The following is a 20,279-nucleotide window of genomic DNA, read 5'->3' as shown; positions in this document are numbered from 1 at the left end:
GATATACTTTTATCAGTGAACCAGGGTGATCTCAAAAATCGCAAATGAATCTGGTCCAGGATTGAAAACATTTGCTAAATGACTTTATAAAACCCATTCCAAGTTTGCTTGATCATTCAGGTTCACTGATGAAAGTGTATCCTCTCCAGCCTGGGAGAGCTTTAATAAATCTGGCCCAATAGCTTAAAAAGGTGCCTTCTACAAACGTCCTGGTGTAGACTAGCCCATTGGAATGTATAGGAATTTCAAACATGGGCTTTTAAACACTCAGGTAAAACACTGGGGAAATAATCCATGTAGACAAAGCCTTAATTATGTAGGTTTTATATCTGGCAAGCCACATTAAAGCATATGCCAAAGCAAAAGATACCAATAATACATCTCTGAATTACTTGCGCATTTCACTTTTGCTCACAAAATTTTTGGCAAAAGCAAAATATATTTTTCTGGGCTTGTGAAACAGCTATAACAAAATGGTATAATTTGGCAAACCAAAAGGAAGCAAATTAGAGATAATTTTTGGGGTTAGTATACACTTTAATACCACAAATAATAAATCATTGCTTATCGGTCATAATGCAGGTTATGCAGACTTATACAAGATTGCCATAGGGCGGTGTCTGTGTTTACTGACATAGACAAGAAGTCATCAGGAAATACCACAAAATAACAAATGTGTGAATGAGTAATTAGACGAATTCTTTACCCTACCCCAGTTTACTCCAGTAAGTGTAGGGTAAAGAGTTTGTCTAATTACTCATTCACACATTTGTTTTTTTGTGGTATTTCCTGATGACTTCTTGTATATGTCTGTAGTGACAGTTGCTACATTTTGTTATCCGTGTAACACCTAGTTCAGTCTGAGCAGAATATTCATTCTTCACTTTCATTTTTCATCATATTGGAGTTAAGCTGTATAGTGCCATTGGAGACTTTATTGGATGATTTAATCAGTTTGTGTTTCACTGGTGTTAATTTAGTACTATATACAACTTAATTTGTTTTCTCTTGAGCTGTCAGCTGTTTTAAATGTTGGGGAAAAAAAGTTGCCACAAGATGTCTTGTAGCCAGAATTGTACTCTCTATACACCTCATTGGATTAATTTTATAAATATATTGTCTTGGTTCAAATCTCCTTTTTAAAAAACTGTGTACAAAGAAATATTGTGCAGTATTATAAGCAGTCAGAGTTCAGCTTTTATATTTAATGATAGATGTGGGGATCTTGGGCTTGATTTGCTAAAGCTCTCCAAGGCTGTAGAGGATACACTTTCATCAGTGAAGCTGGTATGTATCTGGTCCAGGATTCAAAACATTTGATAGTAAATCGCAAATTATTTTGAAGAAATCTATTCCAGGTTTGCCCGATCACCCAGCTTCACTGATGAAAGTGTAGAGCTTTTCATATGTTAAATTAGTATGGTTTAATTATAACAGATTTTAAGTTTTTATACTACCAGGAAGTTTTGAAACTTAGACTGGTCCAAACTAAGGAGTTCTAAGTTACACTTAAGCCCATCTAAAAGTTTCTGTATGTGTGTGTGTGTGTGTATATGTATATATATATATATATATATATATATATACACACACACACACGTATATATTCAAGTGTGCGTGCGTATATAGCACACAAACACACTATTTGAATAGCTATAGCTGATGACACTTGGCAGTGCAGGTACGAATTTTGTGCTTGCTTAGGTGGGAGATGATCTCATGGACGTCTGCATGAAGTGTGCTAAACAGAAGGGAAGGTATGTTCAGTGCCAGAATCAGGTCTCTGCATTCTGGAGTTTAGTGGAGCTGGATAATCTCAGCATTCGCTATGTGTGCCGGACTGAGAGGAGATGATCTCACTGCCATATTGGAGTGTGCATTGTGGAGGGAAATGTCAAACCCCTTTAACTGGCCCAAGTAGAAAAGATTTCACATTCCTGGATATATTTTGCAAGAAAAGTAAATTCCTCTAACAGTTTAATCATCCTGTTTCTCTACAGTATTTGTCATGGTAATAGAATAATGTAGCGTGCTTTTCTTTACAAATGCTTTTACTTCAACAATATACATATTAATACAACATAACATATTACAGACTGATTATTATCATTTTACATATATTTTAAAGCCTTCTTAGGGGTCATTTTTTAGGAGAGAGGGTAATAATGTGTATTGTCTAAACAATTGAGGGATAGATGCGGTTATGGAAGCCACCCGCAAAATGTGTGGTTGTTTGGGTTCTGATAATAGTCTGTACTCCACAATATGCAGATAATGACTGGTTTAGGTCAGAGGTTAAAAGACAAAGGCACAGCAGCTATGTTTTGGCTAATTATATTAAAATAGGTATTTTAAACAGTATCAGTCTCTGATACAATACAAATAGAATCGTTCACAGTCCGAAATACAAGTAGTCTTTGTTCCCAACCTCAACAGATTCTGTGAGGTGAGTGGGATGTCATCAGAGATTTAGCCTGCTGTACGCTTGTCTTTCCACTTTTTTCTGCATAACTTAAAGTTATTAAGGTTAATGAAAATATACCCAAAACCTCTCTATCCTTTCACATTGAACTTAGGCCAGAAGTTAGTCACAGGCTCATTCTCATAACATACTATATTAAGAAGCGCAATATATGTTGAGTAAAGTTGGAAAATGATTGTGCATTTGGGAGCTTTTGGTGCGCTAAAGCGTATGAGAACCTTATGGTGTCATCCACCACATAATACCATTTTTGCACAAAATTTTGTAGTGATAGGTTCAGCTTTTTTGTTCATTGCATACATCTCGAAAAAATATGTCCTTTTTTATTTGTCTTCAAAACCTAACTTTTTTTTCACCTAGCCAGTGACTTTTTATGTTCTGGTTTGCTAGTTGTTTCAGATCTGCGCCAGGGTTTCTGTTTGATAACCAGGAGGTTCCACTGTGTGTATATCAGCCATCATTTATTTTCTAGTGTATTATGCCCTTATTATTGATCCTTCACTAATTCTTGATGGTATGCCATGGAGATATTGAACACCCAAATTTGTAGACCACATTATATATTGAATATATTATTAATGCTTTTGTATTTTTTAGCACAATTATTACTAATTGTGTATAAGACTTTAATTTGTCTTTAAAGTTTATTTGCTATAGTTATTCATTGGACCAGTTGCAGCTTGATTACCATGAAGTAAAAAAGTGACTTAAGGATTTTTAGTATTGTTCTAGTGTCATATTTAATTTAGCTTTGTGTCTGTTATGAATACAACAATTTGCATATAAAATACCAATAATATGAACAGTATTGTTCAAACAAAGCACTGATTTTCCCATAAAGGTTTCTAAATGTTCTTTCTTATCTGTTGTTAATCACATTATACATTAACATCAACCAGTTAATAGACATTTGTCCATTTTGTCTGATCTGTGCCAGAGTTTTCGTTTGTTAAGCAGGAGGTTTCACTGTGTATAAACAAGCCATCATTTGTTTTCCCATTGTGCTATGCTTTCAGTATTAATCTTCTTATTAACTCTCTAAGGTTTGTCAGGTAGAGATACGTGAGAACCCAGACTGGTTCACCAGAAGCATAAATATATCAATAATTCTGTTTGTACATCCCAGAGTTAGGGATAAAACTAATAAACATCATATACAGAATAAACAGCATACAGAAGAAACAACACAAAGATGTTTTTTTTTTTTTTGTGTCAATAAAGAATATATATAAAGTGAAATTATAATACATTATATATAGCACATATAGTTGTGTGGCACACATTTATACAAAATAAAGTTGATCATTTCCAGCTTATTGGGAAGTATAGCCCTTTGGGCTAGACAAAGTTGCCCTAATTACAAGAGTCATGTAACGTCTTGTAAACCTAACGCGTTTCGCTTGTCGGCTTCCTCTGAGAATTTGTGGAGAAAGTTTTTTTAGAATTTGTAGTAGGTTGAGGACCTAATGTCAGGGATATCACAGACGTAGATATATATGTGTGAATTCACTACGTGGTCTCTCATAAAGATACAGAAAAGCAGACTTCAGCAGACGGAAGTGCTGCTCTGTAGTGAGTAAAAGGAGTAGTAGTAAACATTATAATTTGCTTCTGGTATCTTTTGGATTTGCTTTTGTGTTTTATAAAATGATGAAAGTGATAGATGTAAGACTTAGCTGGCGGTCCATAGTCGGTTTGTGTAACCTTTTGAGTAATTCTAGCATTTTTAGCACTTGTGTTAATAAAAGATATTTTTCCACAGTGCGTCTGATATTGAGCCATTTTTGTGTGAAGACTACAAGAAGCAATCTTCGATTCTTGGCAGCAACAGGATAGACCTACCTTACGGAACACGAAAGGGGGGTAAGTTAACTTTTTGGATATACACAAACCTTTCCCTGTTTTACTTTTATATATAATATTTGCAGCTTCTTTTCTAGACACAGGCAGCTAATAAGGTAAATATATGACAGCTATGGCTCTGTCTTTGTGCAAATATGGTCATTTAATGGTCAGCTCCCACACCAGCTGAAAGCCAAAATGGGATTGTTATGGGACGGTTATGGGAATTTTAGCAGAATGTTTGTCTGGTCTTTCTATAACCACCTAGAAACTGTAACTACATTTTGTACTTTTTTTATTTGCAAATTTTGGGTTTGGATTTTCTCTAGACATAGACCTTGGAAGAAAACCTTTGAGGTCTTGTAATAGAACTGTGTTCATATTTACTTTCATGTATTTTTGTATAATTCCTCAACACGTACGCACATCAGATGATTGTCACCTGAAACAAGTTTTCATGATAATTTCCAGTGATGTGAATAAACAAATACTGTTCTCTTATGTGGAAAGGAGAGTATCGAGGTCAAGGCAGTGGCCTTTATTTTATTAGCAGGAGTTGGAATCTCTTGCACACTTAGTTTGTGTTTATAAGCTGCAGTTTTTTCAAGGATGGGCATGTGTCACATTATTTCTCTTTACAAAAATCCTTTTTATGTCTACTGTAAATCTAAACCAGTGAAGGAATATCTGTCTTCAAATGGTTGCTTAATAAAAAAGAAGTGTCACAGTAAAGCAAAACACCCACACCCCAATTAGTTGTATATATTGGAAAAGTTTGGCAAAATTTGTTGGATAATCCTACCTACATCTGTTTCACAGACACTGACATTGCAGCGGACTACATTAAGTAAAAACTAGCAAGACGAGTGCCAATGTGCATTTGTCTAATGTTTTGTATAGTGGGAATGGGGGTGAAAAGTCTTCATATCTGTATTGTGTTTGGATAGTTCATAGGGGTGAAGTTATTCCTTAGACATGTAGGGTATCGTATCAGAGAAGGTATGTTGCGGCCTTTTGCTGTTTCTACTATTGGAACCTATCCACAATTTAGTTACATTTTTATACTATTTATAATGTATGTTTTATGTAGGCAATTATCTGTTCCCATTACCTGCCTTGTATAAATCTGACACATTGTTTATCCCTCTGTAACCAATGTCAAATGTAAAAATTACAGGAAACAGGATAATTTGTTTAGCTATCTTGGTAATGATGGTATAGATGATTTGTTGCTCTAAGGGTCTAGTTTTTATGGCCATCACTGAACCTCATACACCATACCAGAATGGTAAAATCCCAAAGTTTCTTCTTTGCTTAAAACTCACAGCTGTTTGTACTTATGCCAAAAAAAAAAAAACCAAGCAAGTAGGCGACAGCATCATCATAACCATGGGGTTATTTGCTGTTCGTAATTAGTTCTAAGTTTTTTCTTTTTAAAGTCTTAGAGTTGCTTTAGTGCATATTGGCATCCACTTTTATTTAATAATTGAACCACTTTTTTCCATATCTGTCCATATTTTCATATTACTGACTGATACAAAGAAGACATGCTCTTTTAATATTAGACTTTATATTTTCTCCTAGCAAACAAAAAAGTTCTTTGCTTCTTTTTTTATTAAGTTTGCTATAACTGAAGGCAACACCCACAGCCTTAATGACATTTTTACTTTGGCATATTTAGCCTAGTGATGATTAACATAGTTATTTCTTGTACTAGATTTATTGCTTAGCTGCTAATCCTTCCATGTTTCATAGTGGTTTTACAAAGTCTTTTTGCCATCTCATGTATTCAACAGAATATCTAATGCATTGTATAACTGTAAATCCTCCTGCAGAATAAAAAGATGACTGCCCCAGCATACATGTATTGTCTTGTTTGAGGGAGAGCTTACCCAGGTTTAGAACAATGCACATAATACCTTTTGAGTTGTTAAGAAATTGTTTATTATAGAGTCCAACATCAAGTCATAACACATTGGGCCTGAATTAATAAAGCTCTCCAAGGTTAGAGAGAATACACTTTCATCACTGAAGTTAGGTGATCCGGCAAACCTTGAATGGATTTAGTAAAGATCATTTTCTATTTGTTAGCAACTGTTTTCTATCCTGGACCAGATCTATTTCAGGTTTGCTGAATCACCCAGGTTGGGAGAGCTTTTATAAATTTGGCCCAATGATTTAGTTTGGAACTGGCTGCATTCATTGGCTGAAATTCTGTGTTTTTGGTTAATAATAATAAACCAGTGTGTGGTTTCATTTTAAAATCGGTGTGTCAGCTTGCTGAATACCTTATACAAGCCACCATGTGCCATGGCCTTTGCATATCTCTTGTACCAAGACATATCTCCTGCTGACATTTTGTTGCTTATTCTTCTTCTTTAAATGATTTATATCTTACTCTGAATTGCACTTCAGAAAGGGTGCTTATGATCCATACAGAGAAAGTATTTGGTTACGTAGCAACTGCTGTTGTGTTTCTCTAATCTGTTTTAAATTAGTTTTTTTTACTCATTCTATAGTAATCTGGAAGCTAAATATTTCAGAACACTTTCAAAGTCTCTGTCATGGGCCTCCTTCTAGAAAAGTGAGCTATTTAAGGAAGAACTCCAGGCAGGATATTCATTTTAAAGCAGTTCTAAACAAATAATAGGCCTATTATTAAAGTAAAAACCATAACGTTTACTTTAAAAGTAAAATATTTACGACACATTTGTCCTACATTAATCTTGTTTATGTATCTGGGAAAAGGGTATTGCTTTTTTCTTTCCTGTAAATAACTATTGTTTATGTGGAAAATTAAAACAAATACATGGAGAAGGTCTATTGTGTGAATGTGTCCATAGCTTAGTGAAATGTTCCCTTCCAAGGCTTCAAATCAGTCAGCAAATGTTTACAGCTATTACGTAGTGTATACAGTTGTGAGGAAAAAAGTACACCCCTTGATGTCTAAGGTTTTGTATAGCAGAACATAATAATTATAAAAAAATCATCTGGTCCTTAGAAGGTCTTTAAATGAGATAAATACAACGTTAGATAAACAACAACACATGACATATACTTTGCCACTATTTATTAAAATAGGAATCAAGAAGGAAAGTAGCAGTCAGGTTCTGCTAATTACATGCACTTTAATATTTGATCATCATCAAATGCCACAACCTCTGAAAAAGCAAAAGTTTTGGCAGTTTTTCTAGTCTGGACTGTTCAGGTGTGTGTTAACACAATGTCAAGGAGAAAATCAGCAGTAATCGTAGCAGTTGTTGCTATCAATCTGGGAAGGATTATTGGACCATCAAACAATTTAAAGTCATTCATTTTGAGAAAGCTTATTCCCATGTGGAAAACATTCCAACAGTGCCCAATCTTCCCGGAATTAGAAAAATAGTGCAATGCTCAGAGAAATGGAAAGAAAACACAGGAGCTGAACTCTGCAGACCTCAGTTAGCATGTTAATGTTCATGATAGTACAATTAGAAAAAGACTGAACAAGTATGGCTGGTTTGGAAGGGTTTCCAAAAGGAAACCTCTTCTCACTTAACAGAACATGGCAGCACAGTTTAGGCTTGCAAAGTTCATCTAAACAAGCCCCAAGACTTCTGGAACAATGTTCTATAGACAGATGAAGCAAAGTGAAGATGTTTGGCTGTAAAGCACAGCAAATCTAAACTGTTTGGTGAAAACCAGATGCAGTAAATGATTAAAAACACTATCGTGAAGTATTAAGCACAGTGGTGGAAGGGTGATTATTTGGAATTGCTTTGCAGCCACGGGACCTGGGCACCTTAAGGTCCTCGAGTTGACTATGAATTTCTCTGTATATCAAAGTATTCTAGAGTCTAAAGTGAGACCATCTATGTGACAACTAGTGCATGGCTGATTTCACTGATAAAAGTATATCCTCTCCAGCCTTGGAGAGCTTTAATAAATTAGGCCCACTGTGACAGACTGATAAAGCCATACAGGAAACAATAACTTCAAGTTATTGCTGGTAAATGTGGTTCTACAAGCTATTGAATCATGCTGTGTACCTAATTTTTTCATACATGGCTTCAGTTTGGCCTCTTTATTGTTAATTACAGAGTGGAATATGTAGTTGCTAACTTGCTAAAGACCAAATGATTTTAATCATATCATGATATGTAAAACCTTATAATTGGAAAAGGGGTTGGTTTGTTTTTCTCATGATTGTATTTTATTTTTAGTATGACAACTTTCAGCAGAGAGTTAGACTTGTTCACACAGATAGTAGTAAAGAGGTGAAGTTACTTCTTCACAGCGACGTGTAAATGCAGTCACCTACAACCAAGATTCTGTTTTTGTAGGCAGTTTTTCAGGCAGCGGGTTGCATAGACAGCTAGCTGCTAGACTCAACAAATAGTGTCTGAGAATGCTGTATCTACTGAGAATATCTAGCAACAACTGCCACCTCCTATCCTTTAAACATGAGCATTTGTTTCAGTGATAAACTTCATGGGGTAGTAATAAATATGTGGCTAGCAGGCAGCCAATATTCCAGTAGCTGTCTGCTATTCATCTGTGAGAAAAAGGGCAATGTACACGCGTCAGATGGTTCTCGTCTGATCATCACCTCGGTTGATAATCGGAGGAGAATCTTGCGTGTGTACAATGCTTGTCGTTTATGGATTTGTCCTGGCAGATCCATGGACAGGGAACAATCATAATGGAAGTGGAGGGGAGAGCGCAGCGGGGTGCTGTTTTCAGTCCGAAGAGCTTACAATCTAAGAGGTGGGGGAAGCAGCAATCAATGGGAGGGGGGATATGGAATGGTGGGTGAGTAGTGGGGGTTTAAATGTGTTTATTGCAGAAAGGACATCCCTATGCCTAACTTTGATTCAACATTATCGCCCCCAGCTCATCCCATTTGCTCCTTGGATTGTATTTTTGTGGTAGTTTGTTTTGTTTGACAATTAATGTTACATTTTTTGGTTAATCGCTTTGTGTTATAGTTGCTATGTAACATAAAAAATGCAAAAGTGAAAACCCAAAAACTACCGTTAATGTCATTATAAACAATAAAAATTATATTGCTAGGAGAATACAGTAATGTTTGCAACAAAAACATTGCATATATTACTATAAATATGTAATAATAGTCATTCACAGTCTGCAGCTTCAAGGCAAAGTTAACACCATCCACTTATGACTAAACTGCTGACCTTCTTTGTTCACACTACAGAGGCTTGTGTTTTGTCTTAGAAATCATGAGACTTGCTTAAGATCTTTATGCTTGTTAGAGGGAGTAATACATGGAGCCTTTTATTAAAGATCAATGGAATAATTACATTTTTTTCATCACTGCTAAACCCAAATGCCTGGAATTTTTGTCCTAGTTTTTGAAAGTCTGATATGAGAAATTGTGATATCAGTGCAGTGAGGAATGAAGTAGTTCACTGCCAGGAGGGTCTGCGTCTTTGTATTCATACCTATTCTATCTCAGCATCCCTACTCATCATGTTCATGAACCTGCACAAACCCAACTCTCAAACTTTAAAAAGAGACAACACAAAGACAGTAGCCTTTATTACAATACACCAAAGCACTTCTAAAGAGCAATCCATGGATAAGTGGTGCTTCATAGTAACCCAGCTCTTAAGAGAGGTTACCCTCATATCTTAAAAAACCTACAATATGAGGTAACTTACAAATGCCAATAGTTGAGCCACGTAAAACTTAAAGAGGAACTAAACTCATTGGTGGGTGGTGAGATTCTGCTCTGATCCACAAGTATGCTGTGCAATTATGGCACATACTTACCTTGTGCTGTCGCCCTGCGGCAATGACCGGTCTAGGACTTGTCATTGCTGCACTGATGGGCTCTGCCATCTTCACCTCCTGGAGCCGGCATTCCTGTTCATTGACTGGATGATGCAATGCTGAGGAGTTACATTATCCCTGGTGGTTTGCTCTGTTAGTGGCAATATGAAATATTAATTTGAAATTAGAAAACTGGGGCTGCTTTTTATCCTTATACCAAGTGAGTTTTTAATTTTTTTTTGGAATTTATTAGTTACAGACTATCACGGGATCATCATAGTGCTCAGTCATGCTGCAAAACTTTTGTTCAGGTGTCTAGTGCTAAGCAAGTAATCCCATCATAGACTCTGTGACTCTGGATAATCGGCATTGTGGAAATGCTGTTAAGATTATTAAATGGTATTGTGTAAGGCTGGGTGTTGCATATAAAAGCAAAGGACTCATTTTCTTACGAATGTTAAAGCTGAACTGTGGGATGAAGGTCTTTTTCACCCAGTCTTTCTCCTCTCCAAAAAGCTACCCCTTATTTTGTTATATTTTGCTTAAATCATAAATGAGCAGAAACCTAAGCATTTATTACCTGTGGTTCCATAACTTGCAGACAGTTATTTTGAAAAGTTATAAGACACAGGAACAAGAGCAGGCAAATGTGTGGGCAATGACAGGGAAGTCCTCCTCTCCTCTGTAGTTGCCTATGCTTTGCCACCACCCCACAGCTGCTTTTACCTGCTAAACCCAGATGAATGTGAAGAGTCCAGCCCCTGTGCAGTGCCACACTTTGCACCTCTCTATGTCATCAAGACAAAAAATTAGGGTACATTTTTTGTATTTCAAATAACAGGTAAAAGGAAATCCACCAATAGGGATATCTGTTCCTGTGTCCAAAAATGGGAAAACTATTCATTTTTAAAATATTTCGTATGATTTCCTGTTTCATATCCAGTACAGGAAGTAAAATGAAATCCCCCCAGCTGGACAGCAGAAAAAAAATTGATTGGGGTTTTACTCTTCCCTACTAGCTAAAACAAAACATTATGGCTTTGCATTCAGTTTAAAACCAGATGATCTTGAACACAGATCTCTCACACTGATTATATTTTTATAGCATTTACCTTTTGCCAACTGAATTCCTTTCTTCTAATTCAATTGTTGAACCATTGCAAAATAACCAGTCTGCCCTCTATCTGGTAATAGAGAATAGTTGATTTATTCTATATTTACGGGATTGGTATTCTGTTTCACACACTTTATTCTTTGTTTTAACAGACAGATATTTTGATATGGCTCTAAAGAAACTACCAAAGTGCGACCTTCCAGATGATATTAAAAAGTAAGTATTGCAAGACCTAATGAAGGAAAATTAGTCTTGGCTCAATAGCATTCTTAGTCACCGTCCCCCAGCACATTATCATTTCATGGGTTAGCTTGGTAATGTTTATGGTCATCCTTTGTTCATGATATATTTGCTATATTTCCTGTGGGGGAAACCTTATGTGAAATATGTTAAAAGTTAAAAACTTTTTTTGAGTAAAAACAAGTCTTGAGTAATACTCAAAGGTAAATTACACTGTGGTTGGAGCAGCGTACTGTTTCACATGTTTATCATCAAACATCATTTTTTTAACCCAAAATCAGCATTGTAATATATTGAAACTACCTGATTATGGTGGCTGCGATATTGTTTTCTTTTTTTCAGAATTTACATGTTTCTATAAAGAGCAAAAAGTAAAATACTTGGTGATTCTGCTAGAAATGTAGTGTTCTTGCAGATTCCTGTGGACTTAACTGCTAAAGTTTTTAACCTTCTTTTAGCCAGGGTTTAGGATTTTTTAGTCACCTCCCCCTAGGTAATGAAGATAAGGGTAATCAATGTATGTGTTTTGTAACCCTAACACATTTCCCATACTAGGGTGACAGCACGACTCCTTTATAGGTACAATAGTTTGTTGTTGTCACCTTGGACAATAAGGGGATTACTGGCAGGATAGAAGATTGGAACACAACACAGCTGTGTCGTTTGAGGATTTGTATGCTGTGATCTGTTACACATTTTGTTTTAAAGTTTACATCTGCTTTAAGACCTTTGTGGCAAATGTTGTTGCCTCCGATAGACAATTATTAGATTTCAAGAACTATTTGCAGACATAGATAAGGTAATTTACATCAGGCTGAACTTATTTACTGTGCTGTGCACACACAAAGGTAGGGTACCTTTGTTTTAAACAAAATGCCAGTTTACATGACATGGTTTGTGGGCGACACTGTGCTAAGTATGAGTAAAGAATTGCCCTGGACCAAGGGTTGGTGAGAGTAAAGATGCCCTTGTGCCCTAGTCAGTGGGTGTAAAGACTGACAACTATATCAGCGGTCAGTTGAAGTCATAAATGCCCCAACATCTTTTATAATAATAAAGTGAATCGATACCCTTTCCAGCATCCTAAACACAGACAGATTTAAACTCCTGCTGTATATATATAATAAGTCTTTATCTTATGTGGAGAAAAAAAAAAACACCTAGAGACTAACCTCTGTTTTTGTGTCTGTTTTCATCCTAGTATTTCCTGCAAGAAATGTGTTGTGGTTGGAAACGGTGGTGTGCTCCGAAATAGCACACTGGGCAAGAAAATTGATAGCTATGATGTAATAATAAGGTACAGTGACATTCTGTGACTTTTTTCTCATGTGCAATGAAGTCTGAACACATTGTAGGGGTCACCTTGGGTCAGTGCAACACTTTTTTTTTTCACCCGTTCTGCTTATGTCTCTAATACAATGTTCTCTGTCTGTTATTGCAGTAGCCTGACTGAAACTGTTAAAATGAAGGGAATATTACAAGGTCTCAGATATATCTTTACAGCTATTAACAAGGACTTTTTAGCTTAAGAATTGGTGAAACACCTATTTCATACTGTAGTATCCAAGAAAAGTGCTGAATGTGTGGGCTTGGGTCTTAAGTGACTCCCATGGCCATTCAATATCTGCTAGAATATCCATTTGAATAAAGAAAAAAAAGGTTATTTTTGAATAGGCCCCTGATGTATTATATTAATAAGGTGAGAACCTGTCAGAGGTATCATTGATGGGCCCCTTTAGCCCCAGTTGGGGAGTCAGAAGCAAATCATGGGTACTTGGAATCAGAATCTGTACAAATGTCTGAATAAAGCAATATGTTGACATTTCTTTTTCACAGGTAATAGTCATAATAAAGTGCTTTTGTGCTAAAGGAATTAAGTCCAGCAAGTAGATGTGAAGTCTAATGTGAGATTCCACCATTTGACATACATAATACTAATTCAGAATATAAATTACATAAAGTGTTTTCACTTGTATTGTAATACAGGATTCTCCCCAGGCCCTTTTAGCTAGGCGCACCACCCGGCACTTTTCAGCACCCACCCGGCTGTTTTTGGGTGGTTACTAAAGAGTTTGGTCGCAATACAGGGCCTGCCACCCACCTACAATTTCTTCCTACCCGGCTTAAAAAAAAATTCTGGGTTGAGCACTGTAATATGTTTAAATATGTTGTTAGAAGTGCGTGTACATGCGACTGTTCTCTCTAAGCCTTAAAGCAGAACTAAAGTTATGCTTTTAGGAATCCATGATAAGGCAGGTTAATATTTAAGAAATGGACAGGCGATGTTCCTTCTACAATAATTTCCCTTACTTGGCTGATTGCTCCGGAATTGCTCAGAAAAAATGATGTGTGCACAGCTTCAGCTTTGGTTGTCAGGATACCCAGCAATTCTGTCTTCCCCTGCACATACCAGAAATCAATGAACTACATATATTGCATCATTCTGGTCAGACCAATAAAGATTACCAAAAAAAATCTTCAGGAAGAGAAAGCGAGAGAACAGGAACCGATTTAATTCTATTTAAGGATAAACTCCACTTTTTTTTTTTTTTTTTGTTAATTGTGCTTTCAACACTCTACAGTGAACCAATTCTGTAATACAACGCACCACTGGGTTAGTCATCTGAAAAAATAACATCCTTACTTAATCACTAATTACAGGTTTCCTCCAAGAAAAATCATGGTGGGGACTCCCAGCTGTGATATGTGTTGTTCCCAGCTAAGAAACAGCTGCTTCTCGCCACCATTTCATTCTCCACATATTCTTAGTGCGCACATTCTAGGACAGTGGTCCCTGACCTTTTGGACATCACAGACCACTAAATTTAAGGACTCCGGACCGACATGCGCGGGGAGCCGGGTGTCACTCAAAGGGGAAGAAACTTCCCCCAAAGTGACGTCATGATGCCAGAACCCGCCCAACTCTCCCATCACAGATCTGAGCCTCCTATCACAGGTCTGAGACCCAATCCGCCTCCCGCCCTGAGCCTGCGATCGGTACAGGGGACATGGTCCTTGTCTTTGGCCGGTGCACCAGACAGAGCCGTGGACCACTGTTCTAGGAGATACATTTGCTGAATTTGTTTTATGCAAACTAATGCTGGTACATTGTGCCACATGTGGGTATGTTCTTTGAAAAGTCAAACACAATCATTGTTAGGATTGAGAAATTAAAAAGTATTTTGTAAAAAATTTACATTTGATAAGAATACCGGGGTCAGTGGCTGCCCCTAGTTTGAATGGGTTTTTTCCCACAATCTAAATATATAAAGGTAGGTTAACTTACTAAAGTCTTTAATTTTTTTTCTTTCTTTTTTTTTGCCACCCATTTCATCCTGATTTAGTTTCAGCTTCTATCACAGGTGAACTTCAGGGAAACAGCTGCATTTTTCTTGCAAAGAACCCTTAACTTTATGCAAACTGCCAACTGGTTTTTAATTCAGTTCCAGAAGTCATGAGGGGAGCCCAATTAACCTAACTGCATGTTTTTGGGATGTGGGAGGAAACCGAATAGCTCAGAGATATTTCAGACAAACACAGGGAGAGCATACAAACTCTGTGTATTTGCATGTTTGCATTTAAAATATGTAGAGTCCTGTTTGCCCTGTTTATATGGAATTATGTGGATTTTTTTAGGATACTGATGTTAAGACAGGATTTTGTCACATATCACTGTTATTTATTTGAATATACTAGAATAATTTACATTATTTTGACGCAAATTCTATTTTTGTTTTTTTAAGAATGAATGATGGACCTGTACTAGGCTATGAAGAGGATGTTGGGCAAAGGACTACATTTCGACTTTGCTACCCAGAGTCCATTTTCTCAGATAGCTTGCACTATGATCCAAACACCACTGTAGTACTCATGATGTTTAAACCGCATGATGTTAAGTGGCTTTCGGAATTACTCTTCCACAGAAGAGTGGTAAGTTTGCAGTATTTTGTGTTGTTTGAGTGGGCAGAGCATTGCATGTCTTATTATTCAGTAGCTTTATCTAAAAAAAAAAAAGTTTTTGGTCCGTACCAGTGGGTTCAGTCAGTCAATAAAGAAAAGCTTGCACACCGATGTGTTCATACACTTAGATGTCAGATGTTTCTCGTCTGATTATAGCTTCAGGGCTAGTATCGGACGAGAATCTGATGTGTGTACAGCTCCCCCCCTATGTCGTCCTGGCGTATCCATGAACAATGAACGACTGCAATATAAGTGAAGAGGAGTGGGGAGAATGTGCGAGCTGCGCTCACTCCTCTTCACTTATATTGCAGTCGTAAGTGAAGAGGAGTGAGCGCAGCTCGCACATTCTCCCCACTCCTCTCTCTATAGAGTAGAACAGTGCTGTATGTACAGCGCTCCTTCAAGCATCTTTGCTTGTAAGTTTCCCATGATTGTAAACTATTTAGCATTGTAATAAAAAATGTGTGTTACCTGCTGAAACTTTACCTCCACTCTCTGCACCCACCTGTAGCTCAAACCACCATGGATATCCCCTATCATATTTTGCCGATACCCACTGTGTGTTGATATTGCAGGCAGTATATTTGCCTATGTTGCCATATGTTTTGTTGGAAATCCCGTTCTGCATATCAATATGGGCATATTAAAGAAGTTGAATTCGAAACTGGCATTTTATGCCTCAGCTGTTTATAATTTACAGGGAGAAAGTATAGTTAATTCTTTTTCCTCATAGGAACTACATTTGAATGTCAGAAATAACCATATGACCTTGAAACATCTTTTTTTATTTTGTAAAATTCATAATAGTTGTTTGGTATTGTAGAGTATTATGTAAGTATGAGTGTGCTTTGGCACTCCTATATCTGCAGTCTCATATCTTTGTGTATAATCGTGGGCACTATTGCTGATACTTTCACCAGATTTTTAGTGCATACTTTTTTAACATGAGGAAGAAAAACCCTGCCTCAACCACCAGAGCATGGAAATGTATTAATAGTAAAACAGTAAAAAAACCTAATTCCATTGTTTTGGGCACAGCCTGCAAAGTTAAGTTCTTGTATAAAGAGGAACTAAACCCTGGGGATATATTTACCTGTCCCTGTGGTGCAGCCATCTTCTCCCTTTTTTCTTTTCTACATTCTGACCTTTGGCCATCTTGACTGGCATCTTCAAGGGAAGCCGGGATTGCCCAGAGTATCTTTGGCAACAAATGCTGATCTACAGATGTAGCTTGGGCAGTGATCAGACACACAAGAATACTTATTAGAGAAAGGACATTGCCTGTCCCTTTCTGCAACAAGCACCTGCCTGATTTTTATTTCAATTTAAGCCAGTTGCTAGATTGCATATTTACCATACCGTGTCTGTTCTCCTTGTTGCTTCTTCATTTTCTAGAACCCTTACTGGAGCTTCAAAGGTCCTAGGCTCATTATGACTGAAAAAATCAAAATGCCCACAAAATTAGGAAATTTCCCACTTTACTATGGTGTAAAGATTGGCCACTGAGACCCTCAACATTGGAGGAATGGGGCTTTACGTTTGCCTTTTATGGATCGCCCTTCTTCTACTATGTACAATATATACTGTTTCACATTACAGCTCCTTTTGGACTACAGAATTTTCCATCCCTTCATGCTGTAGAAAAAGAGGAAAGGTATTTTGTAGTTGAGCAACTGGGCATTGCCACAATTTATTGCTATTTAAGTCTAGCAAACAATTATTTAGTTGTTATTATTTAGGCATTAATTATGCTTCAGTTATCCACAATTGGTTTACTTATGGTTTAGATTGCTTGTTAAATGGTCACTTCATCAAAAAGTGATATTTAGGTTACAGGTGAGTCTAGTTGGCACGAGTCTGGTGGGTAAAAAAAAAACAACATTTTTATATCTCCTGAAATCTTAATTCTATGTTTCCTTGTCCTGTCTCACTTATTTTAGGATGTTACTCTCCGCATAGAACCAAGTCCAACTCCATATATATTTTACTCGTTTACTTTTTTACCGTTTTTTTTTTCATTTTCAGCTTGTCTCCCAAATTGTTTAGTACTAAATCTGTTTAATCTTATAGATAATCTACACAGTGAGAACATGTTGTGTTGTCTTATGCAGATGACAGTCATCTTTAGTTTAGATCAGCAACAAATCAGACGTTTGCCAGAGGAGTATAAAAACACTGCAAAGCAGATCTCAGTTTCTGACATCTTGCCTGCACTTTAAAATGATTAAAATTTTTGGATCTGATTTAGGTGGAATCACTTGTTTTTCACCAAAAAAGTGCACAAAAATCTTGTCATATTCCAGTTGTCACCCTGCAGCATTAGGGCCTATTCACAGCTGTGCATTGTAGGAACACATACAGGTTTGCTTGTTAAGTGCACGGTGCATGGTTTTGATGCACTTTAGCTAAAAATAATATATACAGAACATTTCTATTAGAAAACTTTAACAGACCGCGTGAGCTGAAGGGAAGTGCCTTATGTAGTGTGTGTCTCATTTATTTGGGTTGCAGTGTTTAACACTTTTGCAATAATTTCATAGAACCATTATTACTCTTCATTTCATACCCAACTAGTTTGCAGAATATCATCTTCCTCAGCACCACATATAGCGTGTATCTGTAGTGTTTTTTTTTCTCGTTTACCTTGGTCATACTGTAATTGTGTTCTTGCAGAGCACCTATGGATTTTGGAGAAAGCCTGCTATGAACTTGATCTATCACCCTCATCAGCTGAGAGTCATCAACCCTTTTATCCTTCGACAAGTTTCACAGAATCTTCTGAATTTTCCCACCAACTTTCCAAAAACAGAAGTAAGTTTGTTTTGCGGCTGGTTCTTCTTTGAATATAAATGAGTTGCACAATGTTGCCTAGTATTTTGGTGAAGTGCAGTGTCTGTTTTATTATGTTTTTATGTCCTAATTAAAATGTATGTAGAGGGTTTTGGTCATTTTTTAAAATGGTTTCATAATACCTTTAAATTTGTTGAAATTATCACTCTTTATTACCACTTCCGTGTTGCTGATTAATACTTGTTTATAGGTGTAATGCTTAAATTGTTCACTATATTTAATATTTATAAGAATGTAAACCAATAATAATACTTGGCGAGTTTTGTTTATAGCCCATTGCGTTGTAACGGGTATAAAAGTTTATGGCCCATTCCTGCTACAGCTGTTGCTGTGTTTTCCAAATAGCACTGGCATTGCTTTATTATATTTTACATGACGCAGTACATCATGTACAGTGATGTGTTGCTGCGCTTTGTGCTATATTTTGTGTCAGCGGGGTGAGTTTGAGTTGCCATAACATTCAGTAGTCGGTTGTTTTCCAGCCGTGTCTTTGGCAGAGTCTAGAAGGGCACCTCGACACATGTACCCTAGTGATTTATTATAACTACTTGTTTGGAGTTCAGCAGACATTTATATTGTTCTCTCTTTTTAATGTGCTTGTAAACTGCTCATGTACAATTGTATTGTTTATTTTACACCTAACAGGTTATCAGCAAGAGATGTCTCAGCACCTCAGCAGAAAGAGGACCTGTTATCTGTACACAGCATGTTAAAGCACAATTTTACTTACCCATAATTTTTTTTTTTAACAAATATATCGCCATAGGTATCTTTTAGTTAATATATCACCACAATTTAGGTAAAAAAGTGATGAGGATGAAAATAATTAAGGAAACAGGTGGGGGTGCAGGGAGATGCTGTATTTCCATTGTTCTTCAAAGTACAGAAATGTGATTCATTATTTTAAAACATAGCTATGAAGCTTGTCTGGCAGATTTTGTGGACCCCTAGGATTCATGCCGAGGTTGTTAGTGAGCAGTTTGTGACTCTCAGGTCAGTTTAATAGATTCCAATGACTCTATCGGCTATCTGTTTAATGGATTCCAAAGACTGTACGGGTGACATTTTTCCCACTGGCCACCAATATAGGAGGCATTCTTACCACTGACTACAACACGGTACCGGTGAGCTATGGATATAGTAATTATAAAAGGGATTTGAAGATTGTGTTAGTACAAGAGCAGGATTGGGAAGCTGAACATGCAGTTTGTGCCAACAATATTGCTACTTATTGGGGTTTCATGATGGGCTACAGCCCACCTGTAGGAGTCCAGGGAAGTGTTGGGCCAGATGGTACAGGAGCTACAGGGCATGTTCTGCGCGAGGTATTGTTCATGTTTTGAGAACGACACTTCTGTAGTGAGAATAAAACTTGGCATACAGTTGCATATACAATGTTTGTGTTATAGGGTACCGTCTGTATTTTTTCACTTCACATGCCTGTCTGTTTCTATCACTCTGGAGCATAAATAGGTTCCTAAAACAATTTTTGCAGCAACGTTGAATCATCTTTTACTTTGGTTTCTATCTAGATTAGGATCTTTATTGGGTCAAGAGAGTTGAAACTTTTTTTTTAAACGAATCCCTGGAAACTTTATATGTACATTTAACACGTAATATATTTGTGACCCCAAACTTTTATATTTGCTTTTTGAAATTAAGTATTTTTAAAGCATGTCTAAACCTAAGAATTAAAAGTAATATTCAACGTATTAGTCCTTAGATGCAGTGGCTACATTGGCTTACTTTTTTCAGCATAAGTACATTTGGCTGAATACAGAAAAATGCCTTGCCAGAAATCCAGTGCTCTTCCTTGTTACCAACTTTTTCTGCTTTGAAGCCCAGAACATATCCACTGTGTAAGGAAGATATAATTGGGGGGAGGGGTTTTTGGTTCAAATTAGAACACCCTAGGGTTCTGCTTTATTTATACAATCAAGAGGGTGTTGTCACTTTAGGAGAAAGAGTTTGTTACTGACAGGATTGCAAGATAAAAAAATGCCTGAAGAAAAAAAA

At 36.7% G+C, this 20,279-nt stretch overlaps 1 protein-coding gene across 2 annotated transcripts in view; it reads left to right on the top strand.

Moving 5' to 3' along the window:
• The window catches only part of ST3GAL6 (ST3 beta-galactoside alpha-2,3-sialyltransferase 6), a gene marked incomplete in the record, with an annotated part of 57,386 nt that overhangs the window by 30,376 nt on the left and 6,731 nt on the right, over positions 1-20,279 (top strand). For both annotated transcript variants that reach the window (XM_072431663.1, XM_072431654.1), the window contains 5 exon segments: positions 4,245-4,345; positions 11,366-11,429; positions 12,655-12,750; positions 15,197-15,383; positions 18,087-18,224. In XM_072431663.1, coding sequence (XP_072287764.1) covers positions 4,245-4,345; positions 11,366-11,429; positions 12,655-12,750; positions 15,197-15,383; positions 18,087-18,224 — 586 coding nt within the window.

This window comes from Pyxicephalus adspersus, chromosome 1, assembly GCF_032062135.1.
Source record: "Pyxicephalus adspersus chromosome 1, UCB_Pads_2.0, whole genome shotgun sequence".
Classification (NCBI taxonomy): Eukaryota; Metazoa; Chordata; class Amphibia; order Anura; family Pyxicephalidae; genus Pyxicephalus; species Pyxicephalus adspersus.
This window is presented reverse-complemented; position numbering and strand designations above follow the sequence as displayed.